Source organism: Anas acuta, chromosome 2 (genome assembly GCF_963932015.1).
Source record: "Anas acuta chromosome 2, bAnaAcu1.1, whole genome shotgun sequence".
Classification (NCBI taxonomy): Eukaryota; Metazoa; Chordata; class Aves; order Anseriformes; family Anatidae; genus Anas; species Anas acuta.
In genome coordinates, this window is record NC_088980.1 from 41,792,404 (window position 1) to 41,813,537 (window position 21,134).

Consider the following 21,134-nt stretch of genomic DNA (forward strand, 5'->3'; position numbering starts at 1 on the left):
CTCACTACAGGAAGGCCATTGAGGTGGTCAAGCGAGTCCAGAGAAGGGCGATGAAGCTGGTGAGGGGCCTGGAGAACAAGTCCTACGAGGAGAGGCTGAAGGAGCTGGGATTGTTCAGCCTAGAGAAGAGGAGGCTCAGGGGCGACCTTATCGCTCTCTACAGGTACCTTAAAGGAGGCTGTAGCGAGGTGGGGGTTGGTCTGTTCTCCCATGTGTCTGGTGACAGGACGAGGGGAAATGGGCTAAAGTTGCACCACGGGTGTTTTAGGTTGAATATTAGGAAGAACTTCTTTACCAAGAGGGTTGTGAGGCACTGGAATGGGCTGCCCAGGGAAGTGGTGGAGTCACCATCCCTGGAGGTCTTTAAAAGACGTTTAGATGTTGAACTTAGTGATGTGGTTTAGTGGAGGACTTGTTAGTGTTAGGTCAGAGGTTGGACTCGATGATCTAGGTCTTCCAACCTAGACAATTCTGTGATTCCATAAGAGGCTACTGATTAAACAAACTGGTTTCCCATACCATTTGTCTGCCAAAAACATAGAAGAGGTTGGTAGGAAAAGAGAGGAGGCTCTTTGAAATTTTGGATTATATTTGTTAAAACAAGTCTTGACTTTCATCTCTTACTATATATCCTTGCATTTAATTTCTCTTAGTTTCTGGGGAGTTGTGTTTTCAGCTTGATGAATGTAGGGTACTTTCTTACAGCTTTTCATTCCACGTTTCATTTCTCCAAGTGATCAGCCGTACAACCAAAGAAAGACTGGTCAGTTAAATATAATGGAGACTCATAAATAAAAGATGCCAAAATTACTCCTCCACCCTGAAGTGTACTTCAGATATGTCTCAATACACAGGCAGACCAAATGGACACACAGATGAGTTAGTTGGTTTGAAATGTATCAAACTTCTTGTGGCACTATGCAAAAACCAAAGTACATTCTTTCAACACACCTCCTAATCTGCCTGTTTTTTCATTAGAAACCATACTGTTCTTCAAATTTTGCCTTAAAACCTGTATCTTTTTAGAAACAACCAGGTAATCAGGAGCCCATACTCCTTTCTTGATGTTGTATCAAAAGCATACTTTGACTTTTTGACCGCTGGCATTTACTATGCAGTGTTTTATGTGACAAGGTCCTTGCCTTGTGTCTGGCTTAAACCTCTTGAAAAAAAATGTCATTTCCATGACACAACATAAAATTTGAAAACCTTTATGCTGAACTGAGATAAAAAGGAAACATAAACCCTAAATAATTATGGTGTAGAGGGACTCAGCTCCCCCCCCACTAAGCCAACCAGCTTGACAAGGCAACGTAAGCGCATTCTGCCAAAATTTCTGGTAGGACACCAAATTTCCCTATTTTTTTCCTATTTTGATTGGCAGCCCCAGGAGCTTTGTCCCTGAGACATAGGAAACCAGGGATAACTTCTCATGAAGGGCACAAGGGCTGCAGAGCAGCCACCCCTCCACACACTGCGCATGTGCCCGCGCTCCCTCCTCCCCGCCCTGCCCTCGGCGGCCATCTCGCAGCTCCCCCACACACACCGCGCATGCGCCCGCGCGCCCCCGCTGCCTCCCTCCTCGTTGCGCGCTCCCGCCGCCGCCCTCCGCCCGCCACCAGCGTAGGGGACCGGGGCCGGGTCGCTCCGCGCCTGCGCGGCGGCGGGGTCTCGCTACGCAAAGTGCGCAGCCGCCGGCGTAACGCGGGGCGCAGATGGAGCCTCCCCCTGGCGCTGCAGGTAGGGGCGGCCGCCGCAGGGGCAGGCAGGGAGCACCCCCGAAAACCTCCCTTTTTTCCTCAAAAATTTTCCCTTTTTTCCCCCAAAATCCTCCGTCTATCCCCCAAAAGGTCTCCCTCTCCCCTCCGTGCTTCGCCTCAGCCGGCCGAGCGGCCTGAGGGGGGTCCACCCGGGCTGCCTCAGGGGAAGGGCACAGCGCGGCGGCCCCGCGGGCTCCCCTCAGGCTCCCCTCAGGCTCCCCTCAGGCTCTAGGCCGCTGGCCCGGCCCTCAGGCGGTGTCCCAGGGCCTGTCCTGCACCGTGAGACCCCGCCGTGACGAGGTGACGACGCCCAGCTGAGGCAGGGCTGCTCCTTGGTTACCCCCATCTCCTCCTCAGGAGCCTGAAGGATGCTGGCCAGGTTCTCGTGGAAGTGGCTTGGCCTGGTGTTACAGACCCCACGAGCAGGGCACTGGCGTGGTGGTCAAGCGCTGGTGGTGTTAGTGTCACCTAAGCATTCACGTCTTGCAGAATTAAGGAAATGGTGTACGACTTACAGCCGTGTTTCAGCTGGTGGGTGTGCATCCACAGCGTAATTCTGCGCCCTCTTGTCCTTTGGAAGGGGTTTGCAGTAATTACAGTAGCTTAAATTAAGCTATTGTGTGTTCTTCGTGTACCAAAAAGGATGGCTCCAGATGTTGGTATATAGCACTGCTTTACTTCCCTATTTACACCTGTAATGCCATTATGCGTGCCTCCCGGACCACGCTGTGGTTGTGTTTTAGCAGTGGTGGTACCGCTGAGGGTGTACCTTGGGTATATGCTCAGTGACACTAATACTGAGATTGATCTGCTAAGCAGTGGCATTGCTTACTGACACCTCTCTAAATCTGCTACCTTGTTATCCGGTATCTCTTACGTACCTCCCCCCAGCCCAGCCATCGGTCCCTGGCTGTTACGGCTCTGCTGAAAACCTCAGAACATGAACCGAAAGCGGAGAGGTCTAAGTGAGGTTGTAGGGAAAGTGGAACAATAGCTGCAAAAGGTGTGAGCTGCCCTGTTGGTATCAGTAAGGTGTTAACTCAGATACCCTGGTGCGGTGGTTTTTAATGTCATCGTTAACTGCTTCTTGGCTCACGTATGAGAAAAATTGGAAGAATCACAGTTTAGTAAATTGTTACCACGACTGATGCTCCATTTTAAGGTCATAAAAGATGCAGATATTCTTGTGGCTTTTCCAGGCAGTAGGGAGTGAATATCAGGGAGTCTTCTGAACCTCAGAATATAAAAGCTGTAAGTTACGTCATGATTTATACGGAAAGAGTTCTTGGACAGCCACAGTTTGTGAAGGAACTGTAGCTGTGTTATTAGGTGATTACATCCAGTAAATGAATAGGTAGATGAGTCCTTTGAGAAAATTCTGTTACTTGATTTTGTTTTATCCTTCTTAAGAATAAATGTGCTGCTGCCCAGCATTGAACTTTTTTTTTTTTTTTGTATACAGCACTTCTAAAATTGTCATTGTAAGATGCTGCATTCAGTAGTAGAAATCATGGGTTATTAGCCCATTTTCTTTCTAACTTGCATTTGGTTTTAGCTGTCATTTTCAAATAGTGATGTCTGGATCCCTATTTGAGGACTCACAAGTGCTTAAGGAGAAAAGTAAGGTTATTGACAGCAGCTTAGACACACAATACAGGGTTTGGCACCTACCCTGGTTAGTCTTAGGGCTCTTAAAAATGTGTTGAAGGCTGATTTCATAATCATTTTCCTATGCTACATAAAGTGTGTGTTTCTGACTGTTTTGTGGTCATGTGGGAATCTAGGTAGTTAAAGACTGCAGCAGTGTATCAGTGGAAGGACTAAATTGGGCTTCCAGAAGGCTTGGGTCTTGTTTTGAAATGAAATGGACAGTAAGACAGAGCTAGAAGTGTATGCTGGAAGGAGTGAAATCATGGCTTTGAATGATAGGAGGAACTAATGGGAGATACAGCAGTGTAAAGTCAGTCAGTAAAGGGCAAAAATGTATATGTAAAAAGAAGAACAGTCTCACCTTTTAATTTAATGTCCTTAGATAACACTGGTGATTAAGAACGTAAGTTACCCCATCATGAAGGGAGTTAAATTGGCTTGACCTTTTTGACTTTCTTAGTGTCTTTGGCCTCCGTTGGGAACATGAAGGAAAAGGATAAATGATTTCCTAAAGCTGTTTGACAGCACGTTTTGGAGAACCGTTCAGGGAAGAGAAATAAGCAATGGATGATGCGTTGGGGCACGCCGGTGAGCGTTAGAATGCTGAATAATTTGAAAGGGTTCTTTAGAGTTGAAAATCCAGAGTAACATCAGCAATCATTTTGTTACTGTAATCAGAAGGCTTTCGGTCTCTGTGCGTGTCAAAACACCTCATGCTCTACAACTTCTGAAAAACTGAATAATCAATGTTGTGTTTTGATCTGTCATGTTAGTTTTTAAGGATTTCATTCATTTTATACACACTGACTGCTCATTAAATCCATAGGTGCGGAAATCAAAGATGAGTAAGATGGGCGTTGTTTTGTCTTCTCTCTTAATCCTCACTTCCATTAAAGAAATATCAAGAAGAATGATATTTAGTCCTGTTACTAAAAAAGCCTTGTTCTTAATTTGTTTGTGGTGTTTGTTCCCTGAAATGAAAGATGTGAACTGCATCTGAAGATGCGGAAGCCCCAGAGAAGCTGTTCAGCTGTGTCTTAAAAAAAAAATGGTTCAAGAACTTAAATATTCAATTCCTTAAGGAGTTTAAACAGATTTTTTTTTTTTTAACTAAAACACTTTTTTTAATTTTCAGAATTGCATGAAATAAAAAGAGGAGCATGTAGTACTCTAACACTAAATAGTGGCTATTGAGCGTGCTGGGAAGAAATCTTACGGTGGTTAGCATCTCTATTGTTGGTGACTGGAGTGTTTCACTGGTCGGTAGATTTTCCTGCATATCTCCTTCATCCAAGTGCAGGTTACTTTGTTACCAATTTCTTTTTTTCTGATATTAATGATTGTGAAGTTCTTGAGGTCACTGTTTAACTCGTGTGGTCTGTTTAATTCATTTTATGTTCTTCAGATAGTTTGTGATTTTTGTGGACCTTACCCTATTTCTTTCGCCAGGTGGAAGCAAGCAGTACGTTCTTAGACAACATCTACTGTTAGTTAGAAAGGACATAGGGTAGTAGGGTTTTATACACTCAGGACCACTTTAGACAAAAGGTGTTCAAATATTTGGGCTTCCCTTAAAAGGTGTGGAACCCTGTGTGTAGGAATCCAGCTGTATCCAAGGTGGTGGTAATTTTTGCTGTCCCAGAAAGTACAAAATGTGTGTTTTATTGCTGAAATATTGCTCTATGGTGTCTTAAGTGATGAGAAGCTGTGCTCAGAAGGATTTTACATCAGTTTACCAAGTGAATCATTCAGAAGTGTTTTACAATAGTAGAACTAAGGCCCTCTGGGCTGTTTTAATGCTCAGCTGGTCCACGGCCCTAGTGGGCTACTAATGTTGTGGTTTGTGTACTTTGCTAGAATCTTCATCTGCAGCTTTTAAAAGGGAATTGGGGTGGGTTTAGGATGTTTTTTGCTCGTAGGTTGCTCCCACCCTAACCTTTCCTAACTGGCAGGTCTGTGATACCTGCACAACAGTTCAGGATAGTGGTAATGCACCAGCACAGTGAATAGTAAGCCCCGATCTGTAGTTAAGTCTTCGTGTCTTTTACCTGGCTCTGCTATTTGATCAGGCATGTAAAAAAACAAACCTCCCTGCGTCCAAAAAACAACAGTACGTGCAACTTCGGGGTTGGCTTCGATTTTTAGTCAGTAGATGTATGAGCATTTGGAAGCCACATGTAATTAAGAAATAAGTGCGCTGTCAGATTTGCTTTTCCTTTTCTTTCTGGATATTACAGACTAGCCGCAATATAGCCATTGTTCATTTTTAGCAAACAGCCTTGTCAGTATTCTTGTAATCCAGTACTGCCATATTGCAAGAACACATGAGCCCCAAAGCAAAATGTAAGATAACAAATTCAGCCAGTGAAAAAGGTGAAAATTGACTTTGAGGTGATGATAGAATAGTGAGAAGTTAAAGCTTTGGAAATTTTCCCTGGTGTTGTCATCCCTGTACTCCATCTTAATTTAAAATGATGTGAATATTAGATAGAAAAATCTCAAAATCTGTAACTTCTTAAATACAAATAAATTTATTCATACACAGTTGGGAAAAATAAAAGTGGTTGTAGAGAAACTGTGCTGATCAGCCTCTTCTGCGTTTCAGTGAGGGTTTCAGGATATCACGTACTTCACTTGGATTATAACATTTCTGTCACTGTGTGTTGCCCTTTGATACTCTAAAACCTTAGCATGAAGCAAAGTACTTCAGACTCTAGTTCCTCTGCAAACACCTAAGTGCAAATGAAGCTACCACTTTATGCGTTTCATGTATGCATAAAGATATGCAGGCCTGGTCTGTCATGACTTGATTCATGTTGGATGTATTTGACTGATAAAATCAATTGCTTTTAGCAGGATCTTGAATGTTTTTGTGGGACCAAAGTTAACAAAGAGGTATGCTGAAGTTATTTGTCATTTTGGCCCCATGAGCTTCCTGGCAGTAAGGGCACAGGAGACCGCCCATGGCTATAGGATTGGGTGCTTAAACTATTAATTTCGTCTTCAAGAAGTATTTAGATACATATTTTTAAAAAATAACCAAAACAACAACAACAAAAATAACAAAACCTACACTTGGAGGAAGAAATCATAGATTTTAGAAATACCTATTTCTTTCTGCCCATGACTTTAACAGGTTTATCTCTAAATTTGCTTGCTGCAACGATATGTGACTTTGTGTTTCAGAGCGGAGGTTTGAAGTAGTTGATAATACATTCAATGAAACAGACTTCTTGATAGGTATTTTTATGATGCACGTACACACAGATGAATTAATGTAAGACCCGTGGCTGTTACTTGATACAAAGTGGATAAGCTAGGCAAAATAAAGGCGATGAAAATTTTGAATGTATCCTTTTCCTGGAGGAGTAGTAAGCTATAATTAGCTTAGCCCATTCAGAACACAACTGTTACGCGTGCACTAAAATAAATCTGAAATGGGTTTTGGAAAGATTGAACCTCTGGAGTCTATAGAGCCGGTAGTCTGATGAAAGGAATGTTTGCCACTCAGCACACAATTAATGCTGCACTACTACTTCCTTTATTAATTAAAGCATACTTTCCCAAGCCGTTTAATAATTAGCTCATAGGAAGGGTTTTAGAACAAAATGTTGAGCGCTGTATTTACAGCACAAATAATTTTTGTGGAGTGATAGAAAAGTGACTACATTCCCAAGTTTAATGCACTTCGGTATCTCAGCCATAAACTTGTTACTCATTGTCTAGCCCATCGTATAAACTGTGTTTCTTACTGAAACCTCTAAAAGATTTGAAGTACTACTTGGAGATTTTTTAAAAGTGTGCATAATGTCCAAATGACAAGCTGTGTAACTAAATGCATCTTTTAAAAGCTTTTACTGGAGTCGCTTAACGGACTTCCTCTTGGTTGCTAAAGGTGTAAGGCTTCTTCAGGTATCTGGACAAGTTTTCAACTTTTTCTCAGTTTTTCTGAGTAATCTGTGTCCCTGCTACGTGAGGCCGTATGAGAGATAGAAGTAGAGCTGTGAAATCCCAGCAGGTGCAGTGACAAAGGGGTGAGCAGGGTCAGTCCAGCGGTGTTGAGGGAGGGAGGGGGAGATGATAAAACTTCTTGTGGGACGCTGTTCAGTGAAAGCTTTCTTCTGTGTGTCCCCTTTTCTAAGTCTTCTATGACAAGCTGCCTATAGTTTTCTATAGGACAAGCTGCTACAGTTCCTTTTATTTTCAGTAAAGCAACTTTATGTTTCAACCTCCTCTTGTCCTCTTTACAGGCTTATTGTCTACTGCACAGGATTACAATGTTGTCCTCTTTCCCTCAAGGCCTTTCTGGGACCTGCAGCTAGAGACTAGAAAGCAGTGAGAGTGTTCCAGTCATCTTCTGTTTTCTCATCTTCCCACAGAAGGAAATGGATGTGTATTCTGCTGTTCTAGTGGTTGTGATGCTCTGGTTCCTACTGATACTTGTATTTCTAGATTTTTTTTCCCCATTTTTACAAAAATATTGAAAACTGTTGAATCAGATGGCTATGGTCCTTGACCTCCCATGGCAATAAATAGTTTAAGCACCTAAGGGTTTTAATCAACTGCAGAAAATGATTACAGTTGTATTCTTGTGCCCTAGATACTTATTGTATGCAACCAGAGAGCCGTGTCAGGCATTGAGATTAGCTAAATTTATTAGTGTGAAAAGAAGAAGAAAAGAAAAAGGAAAAAAAAATTAAAATGTGTTCTTGATGTTTTGCTGAATATGGATATCTTCCAGTTTCGTAATCTTTCTTGCCTACCTGTAATCCTTTACACTATGCTGAGATGGTATGGAGAATGATTTTTCCTTCAGAGGGATGCTCACTTTCCTATAGTTTCTATCCTTCTGTATTTTGGCAACTGCAAGCGTATACTCCTTACCTGTTCTTTATTTTCTCTTCTATTCTTTCTTCCCCATGAGAAGAGGCAGCGTTTCGGAGTGTGCTGATGTCTTCCTGCCTTCAGGATTTTCAGTAGTTGACAGTCCCTAACCCTCACCCTAATTTTCAAGGGGTCCTGTGGCTTAGATGCTTTAACACTTGCAAGCCTGCATTTGTTTTTGATTCTGGCTTAACTTCCATGTATGTTTGTACAAAAATCTTGTTTTTATTGTTAATCACAGCCCGATTTTTGTAACCTTTACTCACTTAGCTTATGTTCATCCATATTTCCCATGTAACTTTTGATGTTATAGTGAATTTCAACAGAATGTAAGAGAGAGGTAGAATCTTAAATAATGAAGTTGCTATAACAAGCATACCCAAGTTGTGAGGGGCTGGGGTGTGGTGGGAGGGAGGTGAGGAAAAGCAGCTGCTAACATCTCTTTGGCCTGCTGGCAGCTGAGAGGTAGCGTGTTCTTGTCTCACTTTGCAGCCAAACTAGGATCGTCTTGAGCAGCCTTCATGGGAGACCAGGTAAAGTGCATGGACGTTGCAGATGAGAACCAAAGGTATCGACTTTCAAATGAGAAAGGTGGACTAGGAAAACATATTTCTTGCTTGTCTGGGAATAATTTTATTGATATTTTGAAGAGAAAATAAAGCAGTAGGTAAAAAAAAAATAAATAACACAACATAGTAGGTGTGTTGTAATGCAGATTCTGTTGGGACTAGTCTGTAGCAAATCTGGTATTAGAATAAGAAATATCTTTGTGCAGAATAGTGAGCTATCAAAAGAAGTACTTATTATTCTAGAAATAGTAATATAGTTGAAAAAAGGCAAAAGGAATTGATGGTTTCACATCATGGTTGTCTCATGTTTTTTGATGAAGTCTTGCTTCTAAGGTGTTGTTTCTTTTAAAGTTCTTGCCATATAATGTTACTGCAGAGCTGATTTGGTTAGCGATGACTGTTTCTTTGCAAGTGCTTATATGCTATCCAGTACGGTTATTCCACATGTAAACATAGTTTTCTAGCTGGTATCTGGTATTAATATTTGTGCCTTACTTTTCTTTAACACTTTGTATAAATGCTAGGGATACCAACTTCAATAAAGTGTTTTAAGATCCTTCAATGAAAATCACTGTGTGTAATACAATACTTACAACACAATGCAGCTTGGAATCAGGGAAGAATATTAAAATGCTTTAGACATTACAGTTGAAATTCATGACTAGATAAAGTACTGCCCAAGCTGAACATCTGTATGAGACCTGTTTGGTGATATAGTTGCACTTGGGTACGTGAAGCTACCACCTAGACCTTATAAGGTCTGACTTGAATTGCTTGTACTTCTCAGGGCTTAAAAACCAATCCTAGCCAACAAACTTCCTTTTAAAAAACAAACTATAAATGAGAATAAAGACCACTTCTGATCTCATTTCCTTTATAGTGTTCTGTAATTACCTTTGAATCAGTGTTGTAGCAGTCTTCTAGTTTTTCCTGGATGCTGCCCTGTGCCCTCTCCATCCTGCCTTTTCAGCCCCTCCAGGTTTGATGACGTGGGACTAAAAAGCAGGAGTTTGCGTGGAGCGCAACAGCATCGCGGTTGTGGTTGAGCTGATGTTCACACCAGCGCAGCTGCTGACATCATGATGTCTTAACATCCCTTTCCTTTTGAATAATCAAACAGCAAATTGGGTACTTCAGCTAAAAGCCAGAAATCCCCTTTGACTCTTTGGGCTGACAGGGAGGCTCGCTCCCTGTCTGAAGGATGCCCTTGTCCCGTTTCCTTTTTGGCCCTGAGCTGTGTCCCTTTCTGCTCCCCTCTGTCAGCAGTGGGTGGCTGATCCTTGCTCTGGAGCCCTGTGCTGCCTCGGCTGCTGTCGGAGCCATGGCGGCTGCTGCTGCTGACCTCTGCCAGGCGAGGAAACCCAGGCGCCCTTTCCAGGCCCTGGCTGCTTCTCCATGATCTGCTGTGTTTCTGTGTATGCTGGTGTAGATACTGATGGATAAAAGTTACGTGAAGTAATTCGAACTATTGTAATTGGATCTAGTCACTCCAAAGTGTAAACCAGCTGGGAAATGCTTTTTTGCTTGCATTTGAGGAGTTAGTTTTCCATATCGAACTGGCTGCTTGCTCGCTGTCTGGTTACATGCTGATGTGATGGGGTTGGGTGAGGGCAGTTGGGGACTGTCAAATGCCATTTTAGAGGCAGCTGGCATCTCACTTGCTTAGAAAAAGCAGAAAAGCATAGGCTATAATTTGAGCCAGGGATGCTCATGACAGCTGCAGCGTTCCCTCTGCTTGTTCCTGCTCTCACACAGTTCTCTTTAATGGACCGTTTTATGAATTTATATAGTGAACTGGACTGGAGAATTTATCTAGCTGAAAAGTTGCCTGACAACAAATTTACTTCCCTTCAAACCAAATTAACATCCCCTTTCAGTCCACAGGGGCTGCAAAAAACATGGCAATTAGCATAAAAGCAAATTAATTTACTGCATAAAACACTTCGTTTTCATTCTTTTCAGAGAATCATGGAATGGTTTTGTGTTGGAAGGGACCTTAAAGATGACCTCGTTCCAACCCCCTGCCCTGGGCAGGGACACCTCCCACCAGCCCAGGTTGCCCAAAGCCCCATCCAGCCTGGCCTCGAGCACCTCCAGGGATGGGGCATCCACAGCTTCTCTGGGCAGCCTGTGCCAGTGCCTCACAACCTTCAAAGTGAAGGATTTCTTCCTGAAGTTCAAGCTAAACCTACCCTCTTTCAGTTTAAAGCCACAACCACTTGTCCTGTCACTACACTCCCTGACAAGGAGTCCTTCTTCAGCTTTCTTATAGACTTCTTTAGGTGCTGAAGGGCTGCTATAAGCTGTTCCTGGAGCCTTCTCTTCTCCAAGCTGAACAACCCCAACTCCCTCAGCCTGTGTTCACAGGAGAGGGGCTCCAGGTGGGGTCTCAGGAGAGCAGAGCAGAGAGGGAGAATCACCTCCCTCACTCTGCTAGCCACACTTCTTTTGATGCATCCCAGGATGCGGATGGTTTTCTGGGCTGCAAGCGTGTGTTGCCAGCTCATGTTGAGCTTCTTATCCTCCAACACCCCCAGGTCCTTCTCAGGGCTGCTCTCAATCCATTCTCTGCCCAGCCTGTATTTGTGCTTTTGCTGTAGAAATTCCAAGTAATAAATCTTGGAGATGCGTTTTTCGTTCTGATTCTGTGTATTGGCTATCATAAAGCTCAGTTTTGTTACCAGATTCCTCTGTTAATACTGCAGATTCAATGAGGTGCAGCCTCATAGCATTAACAAACTTTAAAAGGTGGTGGGTTAGAAATGACCAGAGAAATGTGAATCTCTGCTGTCTTTTGATCTAGAGGTAACTGCAGATACTCTGAAAAACAGTGTTTGGAAAGGGGTAGGTAACTTAAATTCTGCATGTTTCCTTAATTCAGTATATCATGCTTTTTCTTTCATTTAATCCAAGTTTTAAATAAGCTATTTAAAAATGAGATGAATTTCAGTCAAAATAACAGCATATCTGACAGTTTGCTTAATGTGAGCACCACAGCTGATTCTGTGCTGAAGAGTAATACCAACATCAAAGGGTAAATAAATAGCGTGTTTGGGGAGGAAATTGAGGTATTTAGCATAATGATGTTGGACTACACCATTTTCCATACAAATATCCTTTAAAGGGCTTTTAAATCAGAACCTAAGAAGTGGAAAGCTGTGCTTGATAAATTCTCACTCCTTTGTTTTGAAGAGAGTGGATTTAGGGGGGAAAAAAGAAGCACTGCATTTCCACACAGTCTGTGTTATTTAAGTATATCCAAAACCACTAGTTGTACTCACGGTAATGAATTCTGTTTTGAGGCAGCTGAATGCAAACTTGCAACTCTCCTTTTAAATGTAGAATTCAGGCTTCAGTTTTTGCTCTTCTGAAGTTGGTTTTCTCAGTGAAAAAGCTTGCAGACCCTGCCTGTAAGTAAATGGTTAGTTTTTTTTTTAAAGAACGGAGGTCTTTAATTTACTATATTGTTAATGTAGTAATAAAGCTTTAATGTGCTGCTCTAATATGGGCTGTACTTCTCTGTTCTATTATAGGAGTAAAAAGCTGTAGTTTGTAAAGATGATGCAGATAAAAAAAAATTAGTATCCTGAATTAAACATAATTCTCAATCTTTGTGCAGTCTTTATACAGATCTTTTAATTAGTAAGATAGAAAGTTGAATGTGATGCCAGAATTTTTTCCATTATTTTTGCTTCATTTGGCATATTAAACAGAACAGAAATTTACAGGATAATGCTTGTACCTGTATCTAAGCAATTTTAAATCCTTGTACTTTCCTGCTTTTCAGTGTGTGGTCCTTCTGCAGCATTGTCTGGTGCTAGTTAGTTACAGATGGGGTATACTAGTATCTGTTCTATAAGCAATGCTACGTTATTTCTGTAGATTCGCTTTATTTTGTATAGAAAAATAATTTTTTTCCTCTTTGTTTCTGGCTTTCTTGCAGAGAATTCTAAGCTGAGACATGTAGAAAAAGATGTCTTGATTCCAGTAATAATGAGAGACCGAGCCAAGGAGCTTTGTTCAGATAAAGTGCAAGGTAAGAGTCAAATATTCATTGGGAGATCAGATGTACTCACTTCTGTGCCCTGAATATAATCCTTGTTTTTGACAAGTAGTCAGAGAATTAATATGTATGATCTGCATCATATCTGTTGGCTGCAAAACCAGTAATGCAGTGCGTGAGTCTGCCAGGTTGGCTTGCACTGCTTGGTTATGCGGACTGCTTTCCAAAATGACTTATTCTTGATTGGCTTCTGATTGATAGAAAACTTTCCACATCTCGACCTAGACCATGTGGTGACCGAGCAACACAGGAGTTACTTGTACTGTTCATAATACCTATATAAATGATGTTGTTTCACATGAGCCTTCACGTAGGGTCTCCTTGATTATAACAGTTTTATTTGCTATAATGCAGCCTTTCCCCTCTCCAGTGCTTTGATGGTACTTGCACATGGAGATGTGTTATTAGACAGGCATTGAAGCAGGCTGATGCAGTCTGCTTCTGCATGTTTTCATTTTGTTTTGAAGAGTACTGGGCAATAACTCTGTAAAGTTGGATATCAACGCTTCTTCAACACTCAACTGTACACATATTCCTGGAAGAAATGTAAAGCTTTCTGGAGTTAGAGCTACTCACACACATGGGCTAGCTGAGAGTGTTGATCAGGGAAAAAAATGTAAAGCACAGAATTACTCTATACAAGTGGCATGCTTTCAGTGGGACACGTGCCTCTTGTCATCTAAATTCTAAAGCTGAAAGGGGCATTGGAGAGAGATTTAAAGAACGTCTACTGGAGAAGGAGCCCTAGGAAGTTAGGGAAATGTCCCTGAACTTCTGTGAACAAATTACAGGGAACTGAATCTGACAGCGAGCTGTTACCTAGGTTATAAAACAAAAACTTAGAAAGGTAATAGCCTCAGAAAATAAGCATATAAGGCATCCACAGCCAATAGTACATGAAACGGAGAAAGAAAACTGAGTTACTAGAGAACCATTGCTGCAAAAGGACAGTTGTGATGAGAATTGGGGTTTCAAGCTATCTGGGATTACAGAAGAAACTCTGAGGCTGTTCCTTGAGTAACAGATGTTTCAGAGACAGATACAGTTAAAATGGACCAGCATTTTTTAAAACAGATTGTTTAGGGGGTCCACAAAAGACGTGATGGAGTAGTGTCGTAATGATTTTCAGGCAGGTAGGAAACGAGTTGGGAATATCTGCCAGAAGGAGGTGGGATCAGACTACAGGTACCTTCTAATGCTGCCAGAAGGCCTTCATACACTTTTTCATTTTGTAGTTGAACAATTTTTATTTTGAATGCTGTTCGTGTTGGGAGGAAAAGTGAAGAAAAGCAATTAGAGGGATGTGGATCTTTGAAAGAGGATTTCTGTTAAAAATAATTTGTGTACTATTTGTATTATTTTCTTTTGGGATAGACCACAGTGATGTTTGTATGGTGCTGTGGTCTATCCCAGTGATGTTTGTATGTTTTTTGGGGTGGGGAACAGGCTTTTTTTTTTCCCCATGCATTTTCTTTGTGTAAAATTAGGATGTTGGTTTCAGCTTCAAAGTTTTGTGACAGCCACCTATATTGGAGATTCTTGAACTGAGGGCTGTGGACGATTACCTTTGCAGCTTCTTCATGTTTTTGCTTCTGTAAATTTTAAAGCAAATTCCTGTCATAATTATCTTCTTTGTGGTGTTAGGCAAAAACTATAGATATATTTTCATTTCTTCTGAATAGAGTTCAGTTATGTATATTCTGAAAAATGAGGTTTGTGGATACATCAGTCTTCCTTTCTTCTGTTAGCTGGAAGCCAGTTTTGATCAAATCGTGTGAAAGTTAGAGTTGGAAACTGAATATTTCCTATGCAATTTTTGTGATCAAATAGATGAACAAAATCTACATTCATATCCATACTACAAAAAAGATGGTTCAGCCATCTTTTTGTCTACCTTTTAATGGCAGGGTGGAGAGCAGGCCACGGGAAGTGAAAGGTTAAATGGTTTTGTGAAGAGGAGAATTTATCATCTCTCATATCCATTGTGAAATTATTCCTGGAATAAATTTGTCTTGTTGGTACACAGGGATAGGTGTTAATCAGAGTAAATAGGCTATGGTTCTTGTGCTGTAAACAATTACAAGCTATGAACATAAGCTGTGTAATTAAGCAATCAAAACTCCTGAAATCCAGTTGGAGTGCTACAGAGTGCACGTGGATGAAATTGCTGTTTACACTAAAGCATAGGTACTCATTTAACTCGTTCTCAGTTTGCTTTTTTTCTGCTGTATGTTAATTTTGCTTGACCAGCTCCTACTGGTATACCTTTGTTTCAATTTTCTCTCTAGGAAATTGCGGTAAATGCATTGGAAGTGTAGGAAACAAAGCTGTTCTACAAGTATGGGCCTTTACAATTGACTTGCTCGTGCTAGGTTCCTGCCTAGCCCTATGGGGAGCCCCCATACATTCAATAGTTCTCTGCATGAGCATGGGGTCCATCTGTATACAGGCCGGTACCTTAGCCTGCAGCTATACCACCTAGAGCTTATCAGAGCTAATAAAGCAAGTAGTGACAGCCTGTCCAGCACGTGTTCGAGAGGCATCCGGGGAAAAGAAACCCCAAGGGTTAAAAAATAAAAAGAATAAATAAATAAAAAAAAAGGTTTTGTTAACTCAAGAGGTGATACAGCTACCCTGGCATGGTTAAATGGGTGACCCGGTGCTGTGCTCGGGTGTTGGTTTAACAGAGTAGCTTAGGGTTGAAATGACCATGAAAATGTGTCCATTTTAAAGATAATTTGTAAAAACAATTAAGAATTGAGGCTGGTTATATTTAATTTTAGTTACTTAAATTTAGTTTGAACTTTTTCAGATTGTCGTAGTACAGTTCTTGTGAGTGCTGCGTGTTTCTTAATAATTTAGAAATTATGCTGTAACTAAGATGTACTGTATTTAAGGTTTGCAAACACTTTTCCAGTGAAAATTACTAAATTAGTACTTTTGTTAAGAGGGTAAAGATGCTTTCTGAAGAACACAAATCAATTTTCCATGACCATTACATAAATATGCTAATATCCGTGAGATGTACATACGTGAAATTGTGGTCTCTTACTGGAATATCATAAAAAGAAAACTGTTTTCCTGAAGTGTTGTAAAAACAACAACAAAACAACAAACAAACAAAAAAAAACAAACACACAAACAACACCCAAATGTAACATATTCAGTGTACTTATACAGGCAGTATCAAAAGCCATATTAAATACATGCTTTCCTGTATTAGTGTATACTTGGTATAAAAAATACCTGCTTACAAACTGAAGTAGCTAAAAGGAGTGTTTTATCTGCTGTCATCTTCCGTTGCTTTTATAAAATCATTTCTTAATTAAGAGAAAGTTTAGATTGCAAAAAGAAAGTACTCAGATCATTGAATCAGTCACAAGACCTTGATTTTGTATTATACTTTCTGTAAATGTTTTGTGTATTTTATGTGTTAGAAAGCGATTCTGTCCCACCTCCCAAACCCTGTAATCTTTCTTTTTTTTTTTTTTTTCCTTTTTGTTTGGACAAAAAACGATCTTGCACTAGTGACAAGGGGCTTCGGTCCTAAACTTTTTCCTCTCAGTTTTCTTGTCTGCTACGGTTTGATGGTGTGTATTTGGGAATTCGAAGGTCAGCGAGAGTGACTTGCAGTTCACTTACATAATTGTGACTCTACACTTGCCAAGTTCCCAGGGTTTGTGTGGGCAAATGACCTGTGTGCTTTTCAGGATGGATACAGGAAAAGCCAGTTCAAATCAGCCTCGTTCTGCCATTGTGAGGCAACGAAATAAAGAAAACAGTTTGTGTGATTGAAGACCTGATCCTGCATACAACTCTTCAAATAAACGAAGAATGAGGCCATTTCTCATTTGAAGTTTGTCATGGAAGGAACAAATTGGCCAAGAAGATGACTCTTTTCCCCCCCCATATAGGAAAGAGACAAAAGGGAATGGTTTGCTGAGTTGGGGGACCTTCCCTGCAGCAAGCCATTAGGTTGGTTCTGGTGTCTGTAGGAAGTGCGTAATTAGAGCAACTGGAATCACATTGCTGCAAATATTCTTTAAGATACTTGGCAAGGCTTTAAAAAAAGGTTTGGAAACCGTGGCTGGAAAAGGACATTTCCAAGCAGCCACCCTCCTCCCATTCTCCATGTTCGCCATTAGCCTTCTCTTCCTTAGGGCTCATGTTGATACTTAGTGAAAATGATGGGATGCAACACCACTGCAGGCTTCTCTACAGTAGAGCATGACCAGTGTCAACCAGAGTTTTGATAACGTGCAGTTACTCAACAGTCCTGGCACTGACATTATCTCTGTCCCCGTAGGGGCCACCTGCTCTGGACCGTGACCCTTACACCTGACACATCAAGGCCCATAAAAAGAAAGAAATTTCTGATTGAAGTACATTTGATGCTGCACATTTAAGTGCCCAAGCACACCTTCAGATATGTTTCTCCAGAAAAGTCTTGTTACATATGTATATATTCCTTTATAAGAGATGCAGATAATGAAATGTGTGAACTGGCAGATTTCAGCTTGATGTTACTCAGTGGCATTGCTCGCTTTCCTTTGTAATGCAGGCCAAGTTCTGTTAATTGATGCAAACCATTGCTAACGCTGGGAGAGGATTAACCTGTTGGTACCTACAGTCGTGGTTCTGAGGTTAACACTGGTGGATGCTAAGAGCGATAGTATTGGGAAATTAAGTAACAGCTCACTTTTTAAAATGTTGAACAGTCTCATTTTCTTGAAGCAAATTGAAACTAAAACCACTATTCATAACTGAGTTCTGCTCACCTGCTCTGCCTCACTGAAAATACGGTCCTTAGAATCCTTTTAAAATTCACATATTTTAGAAGTATATGGAGGTATCAAACTGAATCAAAAAGATCAACTAACTGATAGAAGTCAGTGACTTAACTTGACAAATCCAGGCAACTTTTTTTATTGAGCCGCTGTCACCAGAGCTTTCTTACACATGCTGCTGTACGCATTGATCAGAGCTTGGAAATCCTGAGAGGCTGCATGGGAGTAATCATAAACTTTATGACTGGAAGAGACGTCTTCTAGGAGAGTGAAAAAAGAATGCTGCCTTACTGCCTGCAACTTCATTTTTCTGGAGAAAGGTTAGGCTAGTTTGAGAACATCATTTCAATTGAGCAGCAAAACTGCAGGTAGAGAAGGGGAGAAAAATGTTACCCACCACTGGTATATTATCTGCAATGTTAATTATTGTAGTACATGAATTTTTAAAGTATATTACAGTCATACTGTGTGTGACCCCGTGACCCTGTTTGAAGTCATTGAGATTACTGTTGTACACGCTGTGCGGTTGTCAGTTATTTAAATGATGTGTTTTGATGGTGTACAGCTATACTTAGTAGTGGTAATAAATGACTAGGTGTTTTTCCCTGGTTAGCGTTTCTGAGAGTAAGGTGCTGATTTCTTACGATGTTTGTGTCTGCGCCCAATGGTTTTTATCTCTGGGAAAAGATGCAGGTCTATGTATTCCCAACATTTACTCTCATCACATTTAACCATGTGAATTAATACAATCTCTGGAGGGATTATGGTATATTGAGCTTTGCTCCAACAAACCGAGCAGAGAGAACAGCTCTATGGAAATTACAGTTCCAGATCTCCTGGTCTTTTATGAATGATACTTACAGCATTAGCTAGCCAAAGCTAATTTAGGGGATTTCATAGAAAAGAAATATGGGAGCATATTGTGTGGCTTGGTGGTGGAAATGGAAGTATTCTAACTACTGTTAGGACTTCCAAGAAAATGTCTGGGGAGGGAACTTACCCTATTTGTTTTTTTTTTTTTTTTTTTTTTCCTTTCCCCCCACCCCCCATGTCATTTCAACCCAGCTGATCACAAGAAATGGGTCAGACTGCTAGCTTTACCACTGCAACTTAGTTGTGTAGGGTTTTTTATTTTTTTATTAGGGAATGGAACAGCTTTTACAGGGACAAAGAGAAATGAAATCACTTTCAATGAAAGAAAGAGGCCTCATTATAGCCACCAACAGCAGTTATTGACAGCTACACTTCCTATTAACAAGGAGCATTTAAGAGTTTGGCTGTTGGATCTTTGGACTTGATCTAATTTGCTAGCATTAATTAGTTTCTTTTGAGCACAGACACTTGGTGCTCACAGCTATAGATTTGGAGGACTAATTAGGACAGAAAATTGAACAGAATGGGGTAAGGCATTAACCTTCAACCATTACCAGCTGGGGCTCTGATAAAGACCACAGAGTCCAAATGCTCCTATTCATGCAAAGAGTACTCTAATGAATATCAATTTCAGCCAGGTTGCCACATCCTACAAGCACTGTCTTAATTTTGATTATCTTACCTGTTATAGATTTTTAGGTATAGATATTAAAGTTGGTAGTTCAGAGCTCGTACCTTGATGTGTTATCTGTGATCTGTCTGTCTACTCTTTGGGTTTTCTCCAGTTAGACATTTTATTGGTTTCTCAATTTTAAATTGTTTTCCCCTTCAATATATTTATTGGCATAAATGTATTAACATAGCATAGATTAATTACAGAATATTAACAAATGCTGGTTTAAATAGAAGATGCCTCCGTGGTTGTTGATTACTGTAGCACATGGGCAGTAATACCCATGAGGAGGACTGACCAAGGGAACAACTGGAGTTTGGACAATAGGATAGCTTCTTTTGCAGCTCTTCTGAGGAGATGAAGGCATTCTGTTGGGGTGTGAAGTTAGGGATACAGTTTCAGGAGGAGAAGTGTTCTTTCAGACACTGGGTAGATAATGTTTTAACATGCAGATTGGAAGTACTTCACCTGTGTATGCAGAAATAAGAAAAACAATTCTTTGTCCTTTCATGCCTTTCTTGGATGGCTGGAAATGTTGGACTCAGAACTAAGGTCAAATCCTTTTTATCAGCTGTTTCCACCCTTTAGCCATATCAGACCCCCTGACAAACTGCCCGTCCCATCTGGATGCTAGCTTCACTCCTCATTGCTGCTGTTTCTACACCTGGAAATTCCTTGCCTGGTGATGGGAAGTGTCAGGCTCTTCTTTGAGATCCTTTCTTCAACCTCATCTTTCAGGAAGCACACTAGAATTAACGTGCGCCCTCTGACTTTTTGAAGGATTAGATCTCATTGGGTTCTCTCTGGTGTTCAGCTATTTGGGTCCAAGATGGCCTTTTGTGTGCCCTAATCGTTCCCAGTCCCCCTATGGGCTAACTCCGTACTGTCAGCTTAAATAGCTGGCTCTGTGTCAGAGGTTGCTTTGGTGCAAACTGCCCCTAGCTGCTGATTGTATGCTAGTTGGTGGTATATAGACCAACTTTCCAACTTTTGAACCACTTTGCTGAACCACTTTGCTCCCCAAAAGAGGAGTTTTGGAATATAACCCCCCCTTAGCATCTTCATTTAACAGTAACACAGAGCTTTGTGTAAATAACTCTAATACTTCAAGAGGTCGTGCTATATTCCTTATGCATGTGTATAAATATTTAAGTTGTATATAAATTATGAATATTACCCTGGGGTTACTTTTGCACAGAAAACAGAGTCAGAATGGGTTGTGCAGATAGCATTAGGTTCAGCAGTGGAAAACAGAACTTAGCTTTTGCGTCAAAAAGTAGCTGCTCTGAATTTGGAACTACGAACCTATAAATGGTGAGCTTTCAGAGAGCCTACAGGCAGTGTTTTGACCTTGTAAAGAGTGTATGGTATTCGGGGCAATGAAATAGGGGAAGAATTGTGTCCACTGTTCTTGTTCATTAGAAAACCCATAAAGCTGGCAAGTGTATTTGCCAAAGAAAATTCCTCATCTGAATCACGAAAAAATTAAAGACTAATTCTAGTTGAACGAAATGGGAATCAGAATAATAGCTGCAAATGCATCTATCAGGCTTTGACTCTTACGAGGCAGTGCCTTGTGAGAATTATAGTTCTGGTCTCCATTATTTCCTGGAGGCTGAAGAAGTCCACCTGTTGTATGTATCGTTGCATGGAATATTACGAGTCAGCTCAGCCAGCCAAAAACAAAGCGGGACAGGAGACATCGGCCTCATTGGCCTTATCAGGCAATAGGGGAAAACAGGTTAAAGTTGAAATACAGTTCAGCTAGCAAACGTACCCTTAACAAGGTGTGGTGCTCTAAATCTTCTTCATGCTTTTTTGTTGTGGAAACATCACAATGCGGTTAATGAAATCTCTAACTTTTTTCCTGCTGTG

General features: G+C 41.0%; 1 protein-coding gene across 1 annotated transcript in view; it reads left to right on the top strand.

The window, feature by feature from the left end:
• Nucleotides 1-1,559: 1,559 nt before the first annotated feature.
• Nucleotides 1,560-21,134, top strand: part of CMC1 (C-X9-C motif containing 1) — a 37,192-nt gene continuing 17,617 nt past the window's right edge. The window contains exons 1-2 of the mRNA XM_068674434.1: nt 1,560-1,740; nt 12,807-12,899. Of these exons, the coding sequence (XP_068530535.1) occupies nt 1,716-1,740; nt 12,807-12,899 (118 nt within the window). The 5' untranslated portion in view covers nt 1,560-1,715. The remainder of the gene's footprint in view (nt 1,741-12,806; nt 12,900-21,134) is intronic.